The sequence below is a fragment of the Ochotona curzoniae genome, unplaced genomic scaffold, assembly GCF_017591425.1.
Source record: "Ochotona curzoniae isolate NIBS_2020 unplaced genomic scaffold, NIBS_Ocur_1.0 contig_3498, whole genome shotgun sequence".
Taxonomy (NCBI): domain Eukaryota; kingdom Metazoa; phylum Chordata; class Mammalia; order Lagomorpha; family Ochotonidae; genus Ochotona; species Ochotona curzoniae.
In genome coordinates, this window is record NW_024465885.1 from 44,278,746 (window position 1) to 44,296,706 (window position 17,961).

The following is a 17,961-nucleotide window of genomic DNA, read 5'->3' on the forward strand; positions in this document are numbered from 1 at the left end:
GCTGGTGTTGTGACATAGCTGATTAAGCTGTTGTCTGCAAAGCCAGAAACCAATGTGGGTTCCGGTTCAAGTCCCGGCTGCTCTACTTCCTATCTTATTCCCTGCTAATAGCCTGGGCAAAGCAGTACGGAGTGGCTTAGGTGCTTGAGCCCCTGCCAGCCAGGTGAGCCAGCCAGATGAAGCCCTGGCCCTGTGCCAGACATTGCAACACTCAGGGGCGTGAACCAGCACATGCAAGCTTTCTCTTCCCCACCCACTCTCTCTCATTGTCTTCCTTTCTGTAATTCTGACTTTCAATATGTAATGATTTTTTTTTTTAAAGAGACACTATCTGAAAAGAAATAAAAGGTAAAAAAGCAAATTTTGATAATTAAAAGACCATAGAAATTACTGAAAATTTGATAAACTGAAATATGCCAGAATTGAAAAATATTGAATGCATGGTAAGTATTAGAGCTTAAAGATGGAAACCAAATGAAGGGAATAGAATAAATGGTAAAAATGAATTCAGTATATTTGCTGAAATAAAAGGCTTATGGCCCAGCGTGGTAGCCTAGTGGCTAAAGTCCTTGCCTTGCACATGTTGGGATCCCATATGGGCTCTGGTTCTAAATCCCAGCAGTCCTGCTTCCCATCCAGCTCCCTGCTTGTGGCCTGGGAAAAACAGTCATGGATGGTCCAAAAACCTTGGGACCCTGCACCTGCGTGGAGGAGGAGGAGGCTTCAGGCTCCTGGCTTTGGATTGGCTCAGTTACAGCCATTGCGGCTGCTTGGGGAGTGAAACATCGGACGGAAGATCTTCCTCTCTATCTCTCCTCCTCTCAGTATATCTGAATTAATTTTTAAAAAGAGTATTAAAGAAAAGGAAATAAGACTTGCAAATATCATTCAGCGAGAATATATGGTGTGCCAGAGAATACCGACTTAGAAAGAACAACAGTAAGATATACTCTAGCAGAGGAAGGAAAATTGACTGGACACTTAGAATAGACAGATACGACTTAGAAGATGAAGAAAATTAGATCAGCCTCAGTCTCGGCATCTCTTTCCCACCCCCCACCTACTGCCCAGTGGTGCTTTATGGCAGAAGAAAGTGCAGCAGGAAAAGCTAATTCTTTTTTGTGTATCCGGAAAAACTGATTTGAAAGTAGAAAAGGTATAAAAAAGCTGCTAACAGCTGGTAAGGACTCAGGGAATATTAACACGATCTCTTCCTGAGTAGTCTTTCGTTAGAGAATGAGTTCTGTTCTCTGCTCATGTGTCTGTCCACGTCCGAGCACTGAAAAGGCCTAGAAACGGATCGGTTTCAGTAGCAGTTTGAACATGCACAGTGCCCATAGTGTGGACTTGAACCCCAGTCTCTCACTAAGAGAAGTCAGAGTTTCTTAGAGCAGAGGCTGGTGCTCGGTCTGGAGTATGGGATTTACGTGTCTTACTTGGAATGATCCGTCTCATAGTATTAATCAGCTGGAACTGTCACAGGCCAACCTGCACAGGATCATATTAGGCAAAACCAAATTAAACTTTATTAATAAATGCTATGATTAGAACTCAGTAAATATATTAAAACCATTGACTAAATGATACCACATATTAAAAAATAACTCATTTTAGCAGAGTCCTAGTTAATTAAATTGGTTTTCTTGTAAACAGGAAAAAGAAGAATCATATATTCATATATATTTATCATGTTTCTCCTGTGTTATGAACTGTATAACTGAATAACAAACTAATAGATTCTTTTTTTTCTTTCTTTTTTATTTTTTTTCCACATTTTATTTTTATTGCTATCATTTTGTGATACAGTTCCATATTCCCTTATCCCCTCCCCAATTCCCTCCCCCAACCTATGTCCTTTATGTCATTATTAACATATAGTCATTCATACTCAATTATATGTCTATCATTGTGGACATGGACAATGGCAGAGAGTCCATAATCCTATTGTGAAGATATAATATAAACAGTTTCACTGTAAGTCCATCTTTCCCTGGAAACAGAAATGCATACCACACTACATCCTCACATCTGAATGTTAGTCTCCATTACATAACTACTGTACATTCCCTTAAATGAGAAGTCATGATACAAAATCAACAATTGAAAGAAAAATAGAAATTTACAATGCCAAGAAGTTAAATGACATGTTACTAGATATGACAGGCTCCATTACACAACTACTATACATTCCCTTAAATGAAGAGCCACAAAACAAACTCAACATCCAGGAGAAAAGAGAAATTAACAACACCAAGAAGTTAAACAACATGCTATTAAATGTCTAATGTGTAGCTGAAGAAGTGAAAATCAAGAACCTTCTTGAAGAAAATGATGCCACTGCATGATGTATGAGTCATTGAATGATTTAAACAGAAGAAAGTGTTTTGAAGAGATGAAACCAACAGAAAACAATAAAACCCATGTGATATAGTTTCCGCTGATCTTTGTTGGAGTGTGTCTCCTCCCGACAATAGACAGATGGGTTTTGTTTCTTAATCCAGTCTACTAATCTATGATGCTTGATTAAGCTTAAGCCATTTACATTCAGAATCATTTTAGGAATGGGTTGTTAATTGGTTTAGTCTTCTGTTGTCATTTCACTGGGATGTTCTTCCCATTTGCCTTTGATTTTGATAGGTGCTGTTCCTCTTCTCTGTCAAGAGAATATCTTGAAGTATCATTTGTAGAGCAGGTTTGGAAGAGGCAAATTCTTTCAGCTTTTCTTTACTGTGGAAGAATTTTATTTCATTTTCAAAGACAAAAGAAAGCTTTGCAGGGTATGTTATCCTAGGCCGACAATTTTTTTCTTTTAGAATCTGGAATACGTCACTCCATTCTCTTCTTGCCTGTAGAGTTTCCTGTGAGAGATCTGTGAGCTTGATTGGCATTCCTTTATATGTCAATTGATTTTTTTCACGTGCACATTTAAGGATCTTTTCTTTATGTTCAATTGAAGAGAGCTTGATGATCATGTGTCTTGGTGAAGATCTCTTTTGATCAAGCCTATTGGGAGTTCTGTGTCCCTCCTGGATCTTGTTTCCCAATTCCTTCTCCAGATTAGGGAAATTTTCCTTGATTATTTCATTAAATACATTTGCAAACTCAGCTTCTCTTTCTGCGCCTTCTGGGACTCCCATAACTCTTATATTTGGTCTCTTAATAGTGTCTTTCAATTCTTGAATACTTTTTTTGGTCTGATCCAGCTCTGCTTCCAGCTTTTTGTTTGTTTCCCCCTGGTGACAGGAGATATCTTCCAATTCTGAGATTTTTTCTTCTGCTTGCTTCATTCTATTTTGGAGACTCTCCATTGTACTTGTAATTTGCTCTACTGTGTTCTTAATTTCTGATATTCCAGTCTTGATTTGCTTTACTGCTTCCTTAAATTCTTTGAACTCTTGCATGAGCTTCTCATTTTTGACCAGAATCTTTAAAATGAGTCTTATGGATTCTGTGTCCCCTATTTTCTTAATGTCTTCCTCAGTTAACTCTGAGATTGCCAAAGGGTTTTGCTCCTTTGCAGGGGAGTTTTCAGTAATATTCATTGTGCCTATGTCTCTTCTTTTGCTCTTGATCATTGTACTTCTGATTAGCAGAGTCTTCTTCTTGGGGCAGGTGTCTAAACTGTGTTAACCACAGGTCCACAATGCGATTTTACTTATTGCAGTTGGTACACAACTTTTTGCTTGCAGCCACTTGTGCCACAACCTCCAGCGAGTTCCAGGCCTGGATTCTTATGTCAGATCCAGGATTAGAGACCCCAGGTGTCCTATATAATTAGATTGTTGGTGGCGCTGATCTTGTCAGAACCTGTTGGACGTTAGGTCTGAGTGCCACACGGACCTGTTTTGACTGGTACGATGCCACAGTCGGTATTATTTTCCTGTGGGACCTCAGCGAGTTCTCGCGAGCTCAGCCCATGCGCAGGTCACCGTTGTCCCCTGCAGTCCCAAAGCTATTGCCACAGTGCGCAAAATGGCGCCTGACATGCTGCCACTACAATTCTTGATCTCCTGGCTGTCAGATCCGAGGGCTACTCAGACCTGCCCTGGATAGAACCCGTAGAATGCCACGTTGTTGCAGTTCACCAAGTCAGAAATGAGCTCACTCCCGGCTCAGAGCATGCTCAGTCCTTTCCCTTGCCCTTGCCTCCTTAGGCAAAATGGCGCCTAATTCAGCTCTAGGGGGCTGACTGGGCTATGAAATTCACTCTGTTCTCGCACTATTTGAGATTTACTGCTCTGTCTCTGTTCCTGGTAAAATCAAACAGACCAGCAGGACAGACAGTTCCCTGTCTGGGTGCACCTCCCAAGCTCCCAGTGAAAGTCCCTTCCCACCTGGTTGCTGGTGGAGTTCCAGCTGCTGGTGGAGTTCAGATCGCTGAGCTGGAGTATCATTCACTGCAACACCACACTGCTGTGCCCGCTGCTTTCCTGTGTCTGTCAGTCTCCAGGTACCCCTCTGCTGTTGTTCTGTCCTTTCCTATTTCCTGGAATGTGTCCTCTCTGCTTGATCCTGATTAAATGTTTCTCCGTCCGTTTAAACGTGTCCTTACCCTATTCCGCCATCTTGATTCTCCGAATAACCAACTAATAGATTCTTACGAGAAGTACCTCTTCAAAAGAGTTTTCCATCTTCTAAATGACTTAGAGATAATAGGATTAATCCATCTCTGTTTGTCTCCTTCCTATCAGTTAGTAAGTATATGATTGGAGCATCAGTGACTACCAAGGTCATGGACAGCTAATTGGGTGTTATCTGTATTTCCTATAGTCTGACAAAGAGGTCCAGCCTGGCTATGCTCTAACCTGGATCTGCCTCCCTTTGGAAGACAATTACAGAGGACAGAGAAACATGTTGAACTGTACTGAGAAAATGATCAGTAAATTCTAGACAGCAAAACCCTAAAGATTTTACATGTCCTGAACCTTTTTAACAGATGAATTATAAGAAAAAGAAAAAGATGGAAGAGCCTCAGATTCAACAAAATTGAAAAAGTTTTTATTATTTTTTTTAAGATTTATTTATTTTGGGCCCGGTGCTGTGGTCTAGCTGCAAAAGTCTTTGCCTTGAACGTGCCCGGGATCCCATATGGTCGCCGGGTCTAATCCTGGCAGCCCGGCTTCCCATCCAGCTCCCTGCTTGTGGCCTGGGAAGGCAGTCTAAGATGTCCTAAAACGCTTGGGACCCTGCATCTGCATGGGAGACCTTCCTGGCTCCCAGCTTTGGGTCGGCACAGTACTGGCCATTGTGGTCACGTGGGAAGTGAATCATCGGACAGATCTTCCTCTCTGTCCTCCTCTCTGTGTATCTGACTTTCCAATAAAAAAAAAATCTTAAAAAAATTTATTTAGTTTTACATTTACAGAGAGGAGGAGAGACGGAAAGATCTTCCATCTGCTGGTTCATTCCCCACGTGGCCACAGTGGCTGAAGCTGAGCCAATCTGAAGCCAGGAATCAGGAGCCTCTTCTGGGTCTCCCACACCAGGAGCAGGGTCCCAAGGCTTTGGGCCATCCTTGACTGCCTTCCCAGGCCACAAGCAGAGAGCTGGATGGGAAGCCGGGTGCTGAGATTAGATCCGGAGCCTGTATGGATCCCAACATGTGCAATGCGAGGATTTTAGCCACTAGGCTACTGTGCTGGGCCCTGAAAAGGCATTTTAACAGTGGGATTTTTTTTTTTAATCATGGCTGAATTGAAGTTAGCAACTCTTTTTCCAAGAATAATTATAAAACTGGACAAAATTGACAAAGTGACCATTTCAGTGCTCTGAAAATTAAAAATACACAACTACCTTGGAATCATTTATGCTTGAGGAGCTTCTAAGAGGCTAGCATTTTCAGTGAGAAGAGATGTGTGTGGTGTTCCTTCCTAGACAGTTCCTTCCCTACAACCCCTAAGCTTGGTTAAAGGGATCTGCCGCAGCGGGGTGGGTCCTGGGACACGGAGGCTTTGATATTGGTAGTGATTGCTTTAGCACGGAGGGTGATGCCCGCTCTCAGCTGCTCTGTTTCAGAAGTGGTTGTTTTCACAGCCCATGGGCAGATGGGCCATTGGTTCCATCGGCTTGGCCTGGTGCTGGCCGCGAGGCAAGTGTCTTCATGACTGAGGTGATACACTTGTGCACCTGCGGCCAGCTGCGAGCAGAAACCCACCCAGCTCTCCCGGTGTGGATGCACAGAAGAGATGTGCAGACCACTGGTGAACTGTGCGGGCTGGGCCGACCTTTAAATCATGTCAACTTCAGTTGAGTTTCGTGTTGGCAGATTGATGACAAATGTTTTTATTAACTTGAAATTTGCAGCACAAATTACTTCAGAAAATGGAATTAAAGTTTGTTTTGATGCAAGAATTTTGAAAGCCACTCATTTCTTTTCAGAATACGCATTTTCTCTAAACTTTTAAGGACCTTTCCTATGCACAACTTTCTGCTTTTTTATTTTTTTAAATCAATATGAAGTTATGAATTATCAGGCTTTTTACCATGGAGATCGGTTAGGGTTTTCTTCTTCTTCTTTTTTTTTTTTAAGTACCATTTTGCATGAACAGATTTGTCCATATGAGTGTTTGATAGCTGTAAGTCCATTGTAGTTAATTTTCTTACTGATATTCATCTTGATTGATCTTATTTCAAATGGAGTCTCTGACTCTTTTGATGCAGTCCTTTATGAAAGTTTTTATGTTCTTCAAAAATGATAAATTTGTAACCTTGTTTTAAAGGGAACTGTATTACCTCCAGGGAATGAATTTCTTCTCCAAGCGGAACTGCCTTCATGATCATTGAACGTGGAAATGGGATCGGGTGTTAATGTTGATTTTTTTCTCCCCCTTTGGTAGGTATGGGAAGTATGCCCAGCATGCCACCGCTTCCAGCTGTTGCTCCAGTGCCAATGGGGTCCATTCCAGTCGTTGGCATGTCTCCGCCTCTGGTATCTTCTGTCCCTACAGCAGCAGTGCCTCCCCTGGCCAATGGGGCGCCCCCTGTTATACAACCCCTGCCTGCATTTGCCCATCCTGGTACGTGGCCTGCTGAAACTACCAACTGAGGTTTTATAATTTGTATGTTGCTGTTGGTCTCATTCAGTCTTTTGTCCTCACTTTCTGGTTATATTTAGATGATATGCTAGTGTGAGGGGGAAGAGGAATTGATGATTTTAGTTTCTCAGTTTCCCCCAGGTTTGATAGCTGTTTTCATGTACTGGTTACTTTTATTTAGCTACTATGAATTACTGATGAACAAGCCTAGTTCCCCAGGACAGACTCATGTGATTGGGAGAAAATGAGCGTTTTGTGTTTTTTTGAGTAGACAAATGAACCAGGCAGAAGGGGAAGGAACTGTGTGAAATGGCTGTAGGTATTAGAACCATAATATTACTTACCTGCTTAATTGATGCAAAGGTTTTAGAAGTTACTGAGTTAATGTCATTTAATTTGAGACTTTCAGGTAAGATTTTTATTTTTCTTTAAAGAAAGCATAAATATCTCCCTTTCTCTCTGTCTTTACTCTCTGTTACTGCTACAAGTAAATAAAATTTTTAAAAAGTATGAACTATAAATGTAGATAGTCAGTCTGAAAGATTTTAAAATCCAATAACTAATGAATTTGTATCATGGATTTTTTTTTTATAAACACTTTGAACACATGGATGAATGAATTCCAGTGATGCCAGCGTGGTTTTTAGAATTATATTGGAAACATTTCTGTGCCTGTGGTCCTTTTATTTATTACGTCTGTTGCGAACTGTCTCTAAGTTACAGTCCAAGCATCTTAAGTCACCCTCTTGTTTTTAATTGTCTTGTCACACTTGCTCCTACTTTGACAGATGACCACGATGGCAAGTGTGTTGGTGAAGGAGGAAGTGTCACAGTTCTGCAAGTGCTATTAGTGAGCCCATGCACCAAGCCTCCCTTTATCTTACAGCTTGTTAGAAAGCTGGCTTCTGGCAAGCCAGGAATGTGGCTAATACGGGTCACAGTGCTTTTTTTTTTTGTTTGCCCTTGCACACAGCTGGCCAGAATAGAACCAGACAGAAAAGTTGCCCCTGTGGAGCATCACAGGTTATCTGGTCCTATTTTCTTAGCACACTTACAGAAATGCCATCCTCTGTATTTAAATTGTTACTGCCTTAGCTATTGTAACAGGCCCTTTACAAAACAAACAAACAAATAAATAAATGACCCTGAAACCCTAAGAAAGCATAACATTGTGTGGATTTCAGATTTAATAACTAGTAACATGATTTTCAGTAAGACAGGTAAATCTAAAATTGGTTTCAGAAGGACAGAATACAGAGATGATAAACTTTCTGAGTCTAAAAAAAATTTGCAAAACAAAAAAATAGTAATAAGGGAAACAAAAATAAGAAAAAAAATTAACTTTCTGAGTCCAGGTACTTTTTTTTTTTTTAATTGGAAAGGCAGATATGCAGAGAGGAAGATCTTCTGTCCGATGGTTCACTTCCCAAGGGACTGCAGTGGTTGGAGCTGAACCAGTCTGATGCCAGGAGCCTCTTCTGAGTCTCCCACATGGGTGCAGGGTCCCAAAGCCTTGGGCCACTGAGACTAGAACTGGTGCCCATATGGGATCCTGGCACATTCAAGGCGAGAACTTTAACCACTATGTTATTGCGCTGGGCCCCTGAGTCCAGATTCTCAAGACTAGGAAATATCAGACCTAGTGCAATGGCTCAGTTGGCTAATTCCCCTTGCAAAGTGCCAGGATCCCATATGGGTATTAGTTTGTATTTGGCTGCTGCACTTCCCATGCAGCTTCCTGTTTGTGGCCTGGGAAAGCAGTTGAGGATGGCCCAAAGCCTTGGGACCCTGCACCAGCATGGGAGATGTGGAAGAAGCTCCTGGTTCTTGGCTTTGGATCGGATCAGCTCTGGCCATTTTGGCCATTTGGGGAGTCAGCCAGCAGACAGAAGATCTTTGTCTTTTCTTTCCTGTAAATCTGCCTTTCCTATAAAACTAAATAAATTTTTTTTAAAATGTAGAGAATATTTCTTCCTTTGATTTGGTGTCTGCATTTTATTGTTTTCTTATATTAAAATTATTTAACATTTATTTTTACAGCAGCCACATTGCCAAAGAGTTCTTCCTTCAGTAGATCTGGCCCAGGGTCACAATTAAACACTAAATTACAGAAGGCACAATCATTCGACGTTGCCAGGTAAGCTTGCTTGTTTTGAAATGACAAGTTTGGTTAAAGCCATTATCTGATTCACTTATAAATTTGGAAATGGATTTAGTTACATTTTTTTGTTGTTGGTCTCTTTTATCCTGTAGAATGGTAATAATAACTTTTTTGTTGCAGTTGGTGTCACAAAATTTTATCATTTGTTGCAGAAATGACAAATGAAGCACATGATACTTCTTTAAGTGCCTCTGTTGCTTTTAAAGAAGATGACAAATAGGAAATAGTAAAATGGTTAAAGATAGTGAAGTAGAGAAAAGCACATGAATTGCCTGTTAATCCTTTTAAAGTTTATTTTTAAAATGTGTGTGATGATTGGAGCTACATTGATCTTATTTTTAATTCAGTGTACTCTGAGCTTACAAAGTTTGTGTTGTTAGAGAAGTATGCCCGAAGCTTTTCAAGTGCCCTCCTTGATCCACATGAGATGACTCTTCTTTTTCCATTTTGTATGTAAGGCTCAAGCTCAGATATATCAAGTAACTTGTCCAAGGTAATATGATACATGGCAGAGTTCAGAACTGAACTATGTTCTTTGTGGTTTCAAGGAGTGTGTCCTTAAATATGCATAATTTCTCTGAAAACTTTCAGTTAATTGTGACTTACATGCATTGTGTTGAAGTTTTTACTCTAACACGCTCAAGCATGTATTACATACCCACTTCGCCAGGAACTTCATTATTGCCATTCAGGTCCACAATCATCGTAGCCTTGCGTAAGCTCAAGCTTGTGATCCAGGAAGCACATCCTGCGAGAGAGTTCACAGCTCTGTATGAGGAAGATCTGAGATTTAAGCTCCTATCACCTCACACCAAGTTCCATATTTCTTATCCTTTTTCCTATCCCATGTTGAAATTTCACATTTTCTCTGATTTTTTTTCACAAAGGATTTTGAAATCTACTGTAAAATTACTGTATGGCATTAGAATAAGTGAACACTCAGTATTGGTAAACCTTAGTGCTATTAAGATATTTTTAAAATAATCATTACCATCTTTCAGTAGCTTAAGTTTCAGTGTATCAACTACCTTACAGGCAGCAGTTTGCTGAGTTTTTACTCTGTGAAACTTCTACAAGTTTGGCAGAAAAGCATGCGTTGATAAGTGTAATCTGAGCCAACTTGTGTGAGTAACACCCTGCGTGCCTGGAGTGTAGGGACAAGATATCGATATAGTCAGTTCCTTGGCAAACAGGCATCGGAACCAGCAACATAGTCGTTAGTTTAAAATGAGAGAATTCTCACAGAAATGCTCTCAGCAGAATAGATCATGGTAAGTGTTGTATATTGAAAATTCCTGAAATTGAAAAACATGAATTTATTAAATAATATTTTTCAAGTCTTTGGGGACTCTTCTATGTCTCATGAATTGTGTTGTGTATTGTAAATGTAAATTATAGAAGTGACATCAATGATGAGTAAAGATTTCATACGTTTTGAAGATTACATGTGAAAAGTTGATGTTTTTCTGGGTATGAAAGGAAATTGCAAATGGGCATTATTTATATTCTGTCCAGGAAGTGAAATTCTGTTTTCACTGTTAGCTTCATGATTGGTTAGATTCCTACCAAGCCAAGGCTGACCAGGCCTGCACTTATGCTGGCGGGCGTCTCTGCGTTAGGAGGGCTGCGATGGCTGGCAGCTCCGCCTGTAGCTGCTCTGTTGCCTGGCCATGGCCCTGGAAGCCTCGTGTTCTCTCTAGGAAACCTTCCACTGAGTGGGAATTTAAATGCCACAGAATCAAAAACTTTTGCTGAACTAAGAAATAGGTCCTGAATGTTGGCAGGTAGAAAGTTCAACTTTCTGGAGAATTAATGTCTGAAGTAGTGTTTTTTTTTTTTTTTTAATTTCAGTGGCACTTTCTAAATGAAGTTTTGTTTGTTTTTATTTGAGAAGCAGACAGAGAGAGCTCCCACCCAGTGTTCATTCAGGCTTCATTTCACAAATATGCGTAGTAACCTCAGCCCCGGGGCTGGCATGGGGAGCCAAGAACTCGGTTCTGGTCTCTCACATTAGCAGCAGGGACCCAGTCACTTGAGCCATCACCTGTTGTCTCTCCAGGGCACAACACCACGAAGCTTGAGTTGGGAGCAGAGCCAGACCTGGAGCCTAGGCACTCTGATATGAAATGCAGGTGTCCTCACTGCGCAGACAACTGCCTGCCCATCAACATTGCCTCTGCACCAAAATAAAAAGGTTCTAGGAGGCTGGAAAAACCTACACACAGGATAGGGGCCTTGCGCAATGGCTCAGTAGCTAAATTCTCACCTTGCAGAGGCTCATATCACATATGGGTGCTGGTTTGTATACCAGCTGCTCTACTTCCCATCCAGCTCCCTACATGTAGCCTGGGACAGCAGTCAAGGGCAGCCCAAAGCCTTGGGACCCTGCACCTGCGTGGGTGAACCAGACGTTTTTGACTTCTGGCTCCTGGCTTCGGATAGGCTCAGCTCCAGCCATTGTGGCCGCTTGGGGAATGAGTCAGCAGACGGAAGATTTTTCTCTCTGTCTCTCTCTCCTTCTTTTTGTAAATCTAGTTTTCCAATAAAAATAAATAAATCTTTATAAGCCAAAGAAAAAACAAAGTCCTACACAGAAGTTTGGTCATCTCAGTTCCAAGAAGACTTTCCGTACCTTTGTAGAAACTGCAGATACTATCATCAACAGTCTGTAGAGTTTATTTTTAATTCTGGGACATAATGAGCTTGTCTTCATTGACAGAAATGTTTGTCATTTCAAAAACGGGAAATGCTCGTTACAAAAAATTCACAAATAATGATTGCAGAAACGTAGTATCAAGTAAGATTTTTTTTATCTAGGAAAGTTCTTAGTTTACGGTTTTTAAAAGCACTTCAGTAAACGTCCTCAGGTTCAGCTTCCTTCTCTCCTTCTCTTTCACAGTGCCCCTCCAGCAGCGGAATGGGCTGTCCCCCAGTCATCGAGGCTGAAGTACCGGCAGTTATTCAACAGTCATGATAAAACTATGAGTGGACACTTAACAGGTATTTACAAACACAAATAAATGTAGGAGTAAATCTGTATAAATTGTGTCTAGACCCCGAATACCAGGTAGATCCAAGTATCTTCTCTACCTCTTCCGTCCTAGGTAGGGTTTTCTGCGTCTGCTCCTCTGAGTTCTCGTCTACCGGTAGCTCCATGCGTAGGATGTTCTCCTGCGCTCTCGGCGTTTGCCACACTGCTTCCTGCGGGGTGGAAGGTCAAGCTGCGACCTGCCTGTGGAAGGTCATTGTACATTTCCAGGCACTAGCCAAGAAGCATTGCTGAGAATTTAAAAAACTAGTCGCATATTCTGAATCCACTTTTTACAGTACCTCTTTAAAACCTAATGTTGTGCCTATACAAAGCTGGAGGTGGTTGATATGATTGCCATGAATTTTTTAAAAATGTAAAAAATTCTGTTATCCATGTCTTAAGAATTTTAGGATACTATCTGTGAGGATTTTAATATATGTCTATTTATCCAGATCTGTCTAAATTTCTAAATGTACCTATATAGCACTAGATTGATACATCTGTATAGATAGTGTGAGAGACTTTAAAGGGATCTGATCTCCTGTTGTTCCCCAAAAGGATATCAGGGCCAGTAGTAGAACAGACAGAAATTCCTTGTATAGCACACTCACTTCTGGATAAAATAGTAACTGTCTCTCTTATGTACAGGATGTAAGCCCAGTGTAGTTTACAGGGATGCTGAAGGAGTATTGAGTCAATCAAATCACCTCTCCCACATAGTAAAATAACAGTGCTGAATACAAACCAAAACTGCCATGTTTGTGAGTCTGCAGATTCTTCAGAACATTGTTGCTATATGCTGTAAGTGAATTAAAATAGTGCTCAAATGCGACATTGATCCAGAAATTCTCTTTTTTGGTAGGATATGTGATTTGTGAATGAAATGCAGTCTCTACATTCCAAAGATAATGAACCAAGCACTTGAACATTTAGAACTTTTAAATATCTGAGGCAGAAAGTAAAATTTGAAATATACTGGAGAGAAAACAGAGTTTGCTCTTGTTTATCTGCAGCCTTTATTACTCCTTTGTTCCAGCAAGACCCTAAGGTGCGATTTTTATTTTCAAAACAGACCTTTGTAAAGTCATGTCACATAGAATAATTTATGACAGCGGATTTAAACGTGGGAATCAGTTAATTAAATTTGTTTTTATGTACTTACTATGAATCAATGTAGAATGTATTGTAGGCTAAACTTGACTATTCAAGGAAACAGAGCTAATCTGTTAATGGTTGATCATGCTGTGAAAATAATTCTGTAAGCTTAGGGTCTTGAGCAGTGTGCATTCAACTGGAGGATGAAATGTACATTGGTAAAATGCAGAAAAAGACCCAGAATGTAAGATACAGAAGAAATGGATACTTTAGCTAGTCTGAATCTTGATTCTTCTTCCTTCCTGATTTTATGTGGAGTATTGTTTTAAAGGAAGTAAAAAGCATTTTTGTAGCACACACATCATTGTATTTCTTAATCTAGTATAATATTTCTCAACCTTAGATTTGTGACAGCCTTAACACTAGTGTTTGGAAATCCAGCTTAATTGTGGGGGTTACAAATAATGTGTTTTACAGAAAATCCAGACTGCCCCTGTGCTGTCACTTTTGCTCAGTTGTGTTTGCCTGTGGGTTTGACTGGGACATGATTACAGACACTGCTCTTAACCTTCAGCCTCCCAGTCTATTCTCTGGCCTGTGGCAAATGCCCATCGTTAAAGTAACATTGTCTTTTATTTTCATATACATCTATTTGGTGCCATGTGATTTTGACTAGACCTGTGGTGAGAATGTCATCATTTTTTCCCAGCAGAAGAAAGTAAGAATGTCTGGTCTTGTATGATAGTCCATGGTAGGAAGTGAAGCAACCCAGCTGGCTGTACCATCTACCACAGTAATTCATTACTTGTGTTCGTTTAGCTGGCCTAAGCTGGTTAAGTGGGCGTCCACTTCTGCCACAAGTTGTGTGTGTGATTGCATGTGCTTAAGAGAAACAGCCTGACAAACTAGAGTACCTTTCTTTTAATTAAGGCTTTATTGGTAACAATGCTAACTCCTCCTCAACCAGTAATTTTATTTTGTGGCTTCCTGAAACAATGCTATTTGTAACCAAATTCATGTGTTAATCAGAATGCTATACTTAATCTTTGCAATAGAGCATTAATTCCATGTGATTGACTCTTTCTGCCCATACTGGAGTTGGTGAGCTACAAACTTGTTTGTCGTCCCGTGTCCTTTCCAGCTAGTGCTCTATTAAGATATCCTTTTATGTGCCGAGGGTTCCTGGCTGAAAGTTCTGTGTACTTAGTGCTCAGTTTTTACGCCGTCTTGCTATGCTAGGATGCTAGCTTAGTTGGTGCTGATCTGCTCTAACGTTTCCCAGTGTTGTCTTAGAACTATAGAGTCAGGTGTGTGAATTGCAAGAGACAACTGCAATAATCTAGTGCAAGGTTCAGAAGATATTCTGTAAAGGATGAGAATGTAAATATTTCAGGCCGATAGGACCTAAGTTCTCCATTGCAACGACTCACTAGTCATGGTACCACAAAAGCTGACAAAGTATGTGCTGTAATGAAATGGCCATGGCTGTATTTCAATAAACCTCTATTTGCGGTAGCTGACAGCAGGCCAGGTGTGGCTTGCAAGCTGCACTTTATTTCAGACTTAATGAATTAAAATCATTCTGTTCATGTCACATTACATTGTTACTGCTGGCACCCAGGTGTAGAACTGTGGATCCACATTTAGTGTTATCCTGTTTATTTGATGTGGTTAAACTCTGATACTTAACAGAAATTTTGTTTCTGAAGTGGGGAGAATTGTTAGAGACATAAATTAAAGCCTTTATGAAAGTTTTGCTCATTCTGCTTTGATGTTCTCAACAGACCATCGGACTGTGTGCACAGCACACACACCTAACAGGAACTTTCACCTGAACTTTAGATTGTTCAGTATTCACGATAGTCCCAAACTGACAACCATCATTATAGCAAGCTGTGATGTAATCACAGAGATGCGCTGCATGGCATGGAGGGCTAATGTTCTACAACTACACACAGTAATAAATTCGGCGAAATAATCCACACAGACATATAAGCACTCAAAAGCAAAATAAACAGAAAAGTTCATTTTGGCCCAGAAAAACTTAGAAATTCATTAGTGGGAGGAGTATTCATGAAGTTTGTGAAACTGTGTCTTATGAGAAAACTATTCATGGATTTCAAAAAATTTTCCACCAAAATAAATATCACTTAAATTCAATTTTCTGTGAACTTTTTGACGCTTTCATTGATCTTAGAGGCTCAAAATTAAGCTCCCCTTGGTGGGAGCAAATGCTGCAAGAGAAGCAAAGGGAGGCTTGCAGGGTGCTGATGGAGTTCTAGGTTCTGGGGACTGCGAGCATTTTCAGCCATATACATGTGCCTTTGTGTGTGTTCACATGTATATATTCATATGTGCTTGCTTGCTTTTTTCTAGTAACTTTTGTAAGCAAAAGTTAAATATTACCAGTAATATGAATTAGCATCTTGAGCACTCTGTGTGTGCTACGCTCAGTGCTGTGGTTTTCTTGCTGGGTTGTAGACTTGTTCATCTGGAAGAGACCTGTCAAATGAGAAAATTAAGATCCCAACCAGTGACAAAGCTACCTCCCCCATGTCACTCTGCAACGTCAACCAAGCTAGAGCCAGAGCCCGAGGTCCCCCATGCTTCTGAGAGCAAATGTGCTGAAACCTTGTAGTAACTCTAAAATACTGGCAGCTTCTCCTGTTTGCAGTGCAATGGCACACCCACTTCCATGTGTTTTGATGAAGTGATATTTGGAAATCAACATAACTAAAAGCAAGCATTTTTACACATGGAGATCTTCCAGCTCTAGCTGCTGCTGTCCTCCTCTCCACAATCGTTCCTGGGAGCACACCTTGAGGCAGTGCTGGAAATGAGTCTGCTTTCTCCATGACTCTGATTTATTTAAACACTCAGAATCTTGCATTGCAGCTGTCCTCTGATAGCTAAAGCTGGTTTCATGCCAGAAATAAAGCTATTTGTAATGGCTTTAAGAAATGAAACCTGATTTTGAAAGAAGAGTTGAAATTCCAGGAATCATTTTTTTTTTCTTTTCTGGCTCACGTAAGAAATGTGTTCCAGTCCTGGCTGTGATAGTTGGCCAGTTGCACAACCTTGAGCAATTCACCCCAATCCTCCCCCAGCTCGCAATGTCTGTCTGATGAAATAGTCAGAAGGGGTCCCTCTGAAGTCCCTTCTCTTGGCGTCTCTGAATTCTCCCTGAATTGATTTGATGCTGGTCTTGGTAGAAGCATTCATGCTGGTTCTGGCAGAAGATAACTGACTTTAAAGTGAATAAGTCTCAGCTGTGCAAATAAAAATCCAATATAAACACAGATGGTTATCCCAGTGTAAGGGCAGAATATCGTTTTTAGAATTCCTGTCATTTAATTCCTCATTAAATATCCATTGAGAACAATTTCCTATGTGTCAAATGATATACAATGCTATTTCTCTCCTTTTTCATTGGAATTCAATATCCATTTTAAAATGCCTCCAGGATAGTAGAAAAAACATGTTTTAAAGTGCTGTGATTGCATAGAATTGCATAGTTTATATATACAAGGCCTGGTTTTGCTATAGAGTAAGTATTTGCTGATTCATCTGTGTGTCTTTTTTATAATATCTGTGTAGGTCCCCAAGCAAGAACTATTCTCATGCAATCAAGTTTACCACAGGCTCAGTTGGCTTCAATATGGTAAGGAGTGAAAAGTTCTGTGGTTTGTGTAATATAGAAACTGATTCTTCGATTGGCCTGGCTTCGTGAGCTTTTTAGACTGCTGCTTTTTTGAGGGTGGGAGAGAGATAACTAGTGAGTTTCATTTTCAGCAAATTGAGATGACCACCCATCTTTTTTCCCCATACCAATTTTGATAATGCAGCAAATTATCAAGAACTCCTAACACAGCTCATTGGTTTCCAGCTAATGGCCAATCTTTCTCCTCTCCTGCTTCCCAACTATTCTAATCTAAATCAATTACTGTTATCATTTCATCTGTACACACTTCAGTTCTGTGTGTGTTAATATTACCATAATATCAATAGTCCACCTAAGATTTGGTAGTCTTCCTTATCAGACAATGTCTAAATTATAGATTGCCTTGTACTTTTTAAAAACTAATTTATTTGTTCAAATTAGGACCAAGGCAAATGTATTCTTGCAGTATTCGGTTGGTGCATCTCTACATATAGTTTAATCTTTCATTCCCTTGTGCTTTGTTCTCTAATTCTCTGTGACTCCTCTCCAGAATCCATGATGACAGATCAGGGCATTTTCCTGTCGTTTCTTAATGGCCTTACTGCTTTCCACTGTAGTTGTTTGACTTGTTGCTTTGCTTCCCCTCAATTGGTATTTGTATGTAGAGCAGATCTCTGACCCTTGCCCTGTTGAATTTGGGGCTGCAGCATTCTCTTGTCCTGTGCACTGTAAGATGTTGAGTAGCATCTCTGACCTGTGGACTACTGGTCAGATGTCAAGAGCATGACCTCTATGACCTCTACCTAGTTAGGACATCAGAAATAATGTCTACAGGTACTTGGTCGGAAACCGCTGATCAGACTGAAGGGTTTTTTGCTTGTTTACTTGTTTGTTTTTGCGATTTTTTGGGTTTTGTCAAAGCTGCCCCTTGAACGTATATACTTTCATGAGGAGATGCATGATGTCTTGAATTTGTAGG

The 17,961-nt window shown here is 40.4% G+C and overlaps 1 protein-coding gene across 1 annotated transcript in view; it reads left to right on the forward strand.

The window, feature by feature from the left end:
* Positions 1 to 17,961, forward strand: part of ITSN1 (intersectin 1) — a 203,128-nt gene that overhangs the window by 72,342 nt on the left and 112,825 nt on the right. Inside the window, exons 6-9 of the mRNA XM_040980773.1 lie at positions 6,837 to 7,016; positions 9,075 to 9,171; positions 12,095 to 12,195; positions 16,919 to 16,982. Of these exons, the coding sequence (XP_040836707.1) occupies positions 6,837 to 7,016; positions 9,075 to 9,171; positions 12,095 to 12,195; positions 16,919 to 16,982 (442 nt within the window). The remainder of the gene's footprint in view (positions 1 to 6,836; positions 7,017 to 9,074; positions 9,172 to 12,094; positions 12,196 to 16,918; positions 16,983 to 17,961) is intronic.